Here is a 6,500-nt window from a genome sequence, read left to right as displayed (position 1 = left end):
ATTAAAGAATGAGGAAAGGTAATTGTCTGATCATCTTGGTCTTTAACCTGAACTAAGCAAAACAAATCACTTACTGATTTCGATAGTTGTAAAAGCGGAATTGTGGGATTACCTTGGAGCAGTTGCAAAAAGACACGGCAAGCTCCTCGTTCGTGCAAAGGACTTTCAGTGCTTAATTGACAAATTTTCAACACGCCCCGCAGCTTTTAGAAGATCTATACGAAACGGTGTGGGATTATACGGATATGTGCTTTTGATGACATTGATCAGTTTATATGAACATAAAAGAGCCATTAGAAGTATACCTTTATTGGCGTCACACAACAACAAAACCGATATACTGCGACCGAGACTAAAGCGTTGATGATGATATGAACTTTGAAGAAAATTCTGGTGTTCTTTATCAAGCGTTTTTGCCTTTTCCAAAGTAGCACGTTCCCAAAGAATTAAAATCATCGATCGTATCAAAATCAACTGCCAAATTACATAACATAAGTCGCTCTTTTCCGTGAACTTGCTCAGACTTGGGTTTTCTTTCTTCATCGAGACTAATCAGTCATTATAATAATTTGTTTTTGGCTGCATTATAGAGAAATACAGTGAAGCGTCAGAAAAGCGGAGGAAGATTGAAATAGTATATTTCTTGATGAGTCTCGGCGTAGCATTGTAATGAAAGTATCTGGCTTACATGATCCCTTGTGCAACAACGTTTTCGCCACCTTTTTTTACTATTCGCTAATGATAAATGTGTCTTGGCTAGTTGGTCCAGAGCGGCACGATCGATGGTAAGCTCCAACTGACATCCAGGGTATAAAAGGAGCAACTGCGGTCCAATCGCCAGCCAATGTATTGCTCGCTCTACGATATAGTAGGAGATAAAAGAGATATACCTTGATGTGTTAAAAAGACGGCCAGCCATATGTAAAGAAGCTCTAGAGCACGATAAATAAGAGGTATTTTACATTGTGTAGCCTGTAACACTGAGTACAAGCGTCGTATTACTCATGATATAAGACACATCCCAAGTAGTACTTTCTCCAGTTTCTCTTGGCTTCCTTTGCATCTCGTTAGTATTCTGCAAAAATCTATATCATAGCCGAAGATGCCGCGGCATAAGAGAAATGGAAGGATTAATTAGCATTTGCAGTTACTCTTCTCGGGATTCAAACAGCATGCTCTTTACCATGGCATAAAAAAAAAAGAGAAAATAAGGGTAGACTAGCATTGATACGAGCATTGTCATCTTGAAAACGGTACGGATTGAGTGCACTCGCATGCAACATGTATGCAACATCTATTGGAACCGCATATCTGAGCGCATCTTTGCATTGACGCCCGACCAAGCTCGACAAATATGAGGAAACAACGGTACCGCATCTCTGCCATCACAAGATACTCTTTGTAAATCTCGACGTCCTTGAATCGGCAGTCTAAAGTTAGTTAAAACAGCAATTCATGCTGTGTAATGACACGGAAAGTCTTTCGGAGCCGGACCCCTCCCCCCATCATTTAAACCTATTCTCTTTTTCGGTGACTTGAATTTTTCAAACGAATCTGACCACATATATTCCTTGTTAGTAAAATTGCATACGTGGACAGGCATTACTGCTTTTGAAAGTTACACTGTCCGTGGCCCCTTGGTGGCTCAATCCACTTAAAAGAACGACCTTATTACACAGAGTTTATAGATATACGGATAACTGTAATATGTTCGTTCATTCTGCCCGTAACACACCTTTGCATGGAGCGAATGCAGATCATCTGATACAAGATACTTGAATATGATAGCATCCAGTTGTATCTGGTGCATATTCTCAGTCACTTCCATATACAGTACGTGGATCTAGTCAACTCTATTTATCGGATTGTTGAACTTCGTTAATGAAAGTGGACAGTTTTATTGCTGAAATTCTAGTCAATACGAAAAACGACCGCTCGATGTCCACATATGCATAGCATCTATGGGAGCCATTCAATACCACAGCTGTTGTGTTTTTCTACCAGCGAATCGCAATCAGGGCATAAAAGTATGCTGCATATGTGTTCATAATATTAGGCCAGGAAGACACTCCTTTTTTAACGTGGGTATAGGTTTGTCACGAAATCCCAAGTCTATTGTGATAGGTCTATCGCTTAACATAAGAAGATAAAGGACGATGACTAAGTGGAAGGTTGTCATTACAGGGACCGGAGCCATCCCATCAGCAGCACTAACAGCTTTATAAACACCTGGCGCCCAACATACTATGTGCCCTGGTTCCTGCGCCTTGCAACGCGATGCTTTCTTCTATTTGACAATACGGTTACACAACGTCCACACTATATCATGCAAGGCTATCGCAGCAGTCAAAAATATTCCTATTCACCTGTTCTGCTTATCCTGTACCGACGGGGAAAAATATCAATCACAGAACTCCTTGCGAAAACCCAGCCAGCGACCAAAACGCCAATGCCTGGGTGAAAGAGATTGTTTGGTTGCAATTGTGTGTCGGCCCCAACAGGGGCATCGTCAACTGAGAGATCTCCACCGTCGAATTGTTGTTCCAAATGGGATGTAACTTTGACAGATTCCACAGTCGGTAATGACAACCACAACTTTTATTGCCACAGTTAAAGAAGCCAGTGGTAAACCTTTCTTAACTTTACTCACAGACATGAAAAAACGCGCAGAATATGAACTAAAGCGTCCTTTTGTTTCTGCAACTCAGTGTTTACTTTAAGAATATATTTATATAAACAGAAATGAAAATTTGGGGCTTTATACATGTGAGGGGTGGGGATACAGAAGGGGAGGAAAGACAAAGTAATTAGAGCAACGCGGCGAGGCCTGCCATTTCCGCATCCAGGTTGAAAGAAGCAGAGTTTTCTTCAACGTTGGCTGCGAGCAGGCGGCCTCGTTCTTCCTCGTAGGCGTCTAGCGCACGGTCGACTTGACGCCAGATCTCGGAATAAGTGGCTTTTGGCGTGGCTGTTGGGGCTGCACTTGCTGCTGTTCACTTTCAGCGGTATCGCTACTGTTATTTCCGTCGTTGCGAGGGTGTCGGTGACGTTTTACAATAACAGTCACCTTACTCACGCGTCCGCTGTCGTCCGTTTTCACCTTGGTCGTGACGCTGTGCTTGTTGTTGGTGGGTGTTTTTGCGACAACTTTCATGCTTGTAAAGGGGTTTGATGGGCAGTGAGAAACGGGAACAAAGTAAAAAGTGAGAAAAGGAAGGAAGAGCGTCCAGCGCAACAAAGGTCAAAGCACGTGTACGTTACACATGCTGCACAAAAAAACACTTGCACAGTGCACGTTGCGGAGATCACAACGGCCAACTGCATGAATCGTTTCGGAATATCCCAGAGTGTTATCAAATACGGCGGAAACGAGCTTTGGGACGAGGGGGTAGTCTTTTTCATGTATTTACTCAATTTGTTTCTTGTACGGCTGCATTCCTTTGCTATTCATCGTTCATTTTTACAGACAGTTGCTAAACTACACGGTACGCATGCTCCTTCGTGCAATATATTGATACCATAATAAGAGGTATTATTATTGACTGCAGATTATTGTCATGCAAGGGAAAAGGGGAAAAGGCGAGGTGCTAAGACCTTGTTAAAAAGAAGGACGATGAGGTCTACGCATGACTCTCATCCTCCCTTTGTTTCGCAACGCAGTGCCGTAGCACGCAGTCGATAAGAACTGTCACGGTGATCATTAGACTTGACACCGCTAACACATCATTGTCGCATGAAATCAGCTAACAGCAAGTGCTATTACCGCAACATTTTTGGCGACGCCACCCGCAGAATATGTATATTTATTGGAGAAAATAAAAATACAGGCAAGCCACTCTATGGCAGGATAATCTAAATATTAAGCTTGCCACAGCCCTGGTCAGTGTACGAAAAGCATTCTTTTACGTGCCCATCGAGCGTGATGAGCTCAGATGCTCATTTGAATCGAGACGAACATCAGTAGCTGATATGTGAGCACAGTACATAGGTAGATGTACATACTTTTACTGACATATATACAGCTATGAAACGTCATGCTTCCTGTCGCATTATGAGTAAGAGCCTTCCTTATCACAATTTTTTATAGTGCCCCAGCGCTTGAGCTAATAAAACAAATGAGATGCATTTGAATAACTTTGCACTCGATTCACATGTGAGCTACTGTGGTCTGTAAGTGTTTGTGCAAGAAAAAAGTTGGTGCATGGTTTCTCTCCCTGGTGTCATAGCAAAAATAACTCGTCTGCTACCTAATAGTAACGAAGCCTATATGAAGCCCCGATAATTGCAAAACTAAACTTTTCGCAACAGTTTTCTAGGTTTTTTTTAGCCTGCACAAAGCTGAGGCTGACTTATGCATTGTTGCGAGGTACGGGTGTTGAGTTCGTGAATGGCCGAAGAACAGGAAGGAGAGAAAAAAAGAGACATATCAGAAAGAGAAAGAAAAAAGCGCAGCATAATGAATGGACTTTACGCCACGTATAATGAACCGCCTGACGGAAACCTGGAGCTTGATTCAGTGCATCACCATCGAATGCAAGCACAAAAAGAATAAAGCTGTCTCTCGATCGGTAGAAAAGACCATTTGCAATACAGCTAAGATAAAATCCGCCAAAAAGACCCAAATAAAAGTTAATTTAGAACAGACAAAAAGAGCAAGAAAAGAGAGTTAGAAGAGAGCATTGATAATGCGGGATCCATGGATGCAAATTTTGTATTCAAATTAACAAAGGTGGAAAGAAAACGATGAATTCATGTGCTCTTATTAGCTCAAGCTGGTTACGAAGTCGTACCTTGTTAATATGCTCTTGCTAGTTCGTGCTCGCCGGTATGGCGGTCCAAGATGAAATTCAGTATACCTTCATCGGCAAGATGATGCGGCAACTTGATGCTCGCAAAACTGTTCTCGCAGCATCGGCACAATCTTGTTTATAAACAGCCGTTATTATAGCCAAGGCATAAAGTGCATTGACGGTGTGTACATTTGGCGAGCACTAAAACGTTAACGTAAAGTAAAGGCCTGTGCGTGAGTGAGTGTGTGTGGGGCTGAGAGTAGTATACTAGTTCGGCAGTCCACGTTGCCAGATAAGACACGATCATGTCGAAGGATGAGAAGCAAGAGATGTATGCAAGACAAGGAGGTCGAGACAAGAAGGATGGACTATAAGAAAGTAACATAAACGAGGAGTTGCTTTGCTGCACACTATAGGAAAAAAGTGTATTATGCGCTAATATGCTACGTTTTATGTAACATCACAATAGCACGACGTAGATGTCTCGCCCATCGTACAGCTGAACTAATCCTCTATTTGACATTGTTCATAGCATCTCACAGCAAAAAGCATGACAGCGAGAATTGAGCCTTGCTGATACGGAAATCTTACCCTTAGTAGCCCCATCTTGCCAAAAAGAAAGCTTTGGTGAATGCCTAAAACCTCTTCAAAATTATGCAGACATGTAACACAAGAAACTACTCCAATAGCAATACTGTATTCTATCTGTAGCAGGCTGTTTTTACTATGAGTGCGATATCTTTGAAAAGTTGGAGAGATCATTAGAATAACATCAATATATAATCAGGTTAGCGTCTGTGGATCGTCACTGCAGCAATAAATGTATTCTGTAGGGTTCAGTTCTCAGGTAGTCTCGATTGCAACAACCAGAGTTTACAATGTGAATAACATAAGCATAGAGAGAATACCACACACACGGATGAATCAAATATTACATAACCAGCACCATATCGATAATCTCTCATACATGGATCACAATCGAGACTAACTCAGGACCAACCATTGTGTATACATTGTTCTATTCTCGAGTTAGTCAACACTTCCTTTGAATCTAGATTATTTGAGTTGAGGGATTTGTACCTGACAAAGAGCGGGTATCAATCCCAGCACAGACAAAGGTGAGACTGCAGCAAACAAGGAACACACTGATCAAGGCAAAGATGACACTTTACCATCGGAAGACAACGTCCATTATCATGGCCGACAAACTCAACCTTCCCATCCTTCTTCATCTTTAACATCCGAAATCCGGCATGTCCACGATCCATTCATCAGTTCTTCCAGACGGAAGTCTAGACACCATCTTCAACAGTATATAAAGGGTTGTGAATTCATTCAATGACTCTCACTATATTTCATATTGTCTTTTATTTAACCTCTTTTTTCTTATCATCTTATCACAACCCACGTTTATCATACTAATTATATTCCACAGTGCAGCAGTTGCAGTGGAGATCTAAAGAACAGCAAAGAAGGTTAAAAATACGCCAAAATACAATTGGCGGATAATACCGTGGCCAATGAAGATAGAGAATGGATAAAGGAAGCAAAAAGACATAAAGAGGAAATGGAAGATAATCTTTATTGATTCGAATGAGAAAGGGGATTTTATATGTTTTTGTTCAAACTACTGTAGTAACGATGACTAATATAACGATGTTGAAGAATAGCTGCGCAGCAGCAGCATTCAGTTCGTCAATACAGTGTTGA

The 6,500-nt window shown here is 41.5% G+C and overlaps 1 protein-coding gene across 1 annotated transcript; it reads right to left on the bottom strand.

The window, feature by feature from the left end:
* Positions 1 to 403: 403 nt before the first annotated feature.
* Positions 404 to 1,006, bottom strand: BDB00DRAFT_793335 (uncharacterized protein; the record flags this gene model as incomplete). Its single annotated transcript, XM_053121200.1, has 4 exons — positions 404 to 548; positions 730 to 858; positions 891 to 932; positions 963 to 1,006. The coding sequence occupies 4 exons, from the start codon at positions 1,004 to 1,006 to the stop codon at positions 404 to 406; spliced, it is 360 nt and encodes a 119-aa protein (XP_052972830.1).
* Positions 1,007 to 6,500: the final 5,494 nt, after the last annotated feature.

Source organism: Zychaea mexicana (assembly GCF_025766255.1).
Source record: "Zychaea mexicana strain RSA 1403 chromosome Unknown BDB00scaffold_178, whole genome shotgun sequence".
In the NCBI taxonomy this organism is placed as follows: domain Eukaryota; kingdom Fungi; phylum Mucoromycota; class Mucoromycetes; order Mucorales; family Lichtheimiaceae; genus Zychaea; species Zychaea mexicana.
Note: the sequence above shows the minus strand (reverse complement) of the source record. Positions and strands in the feature narration are given on the sequence as shown.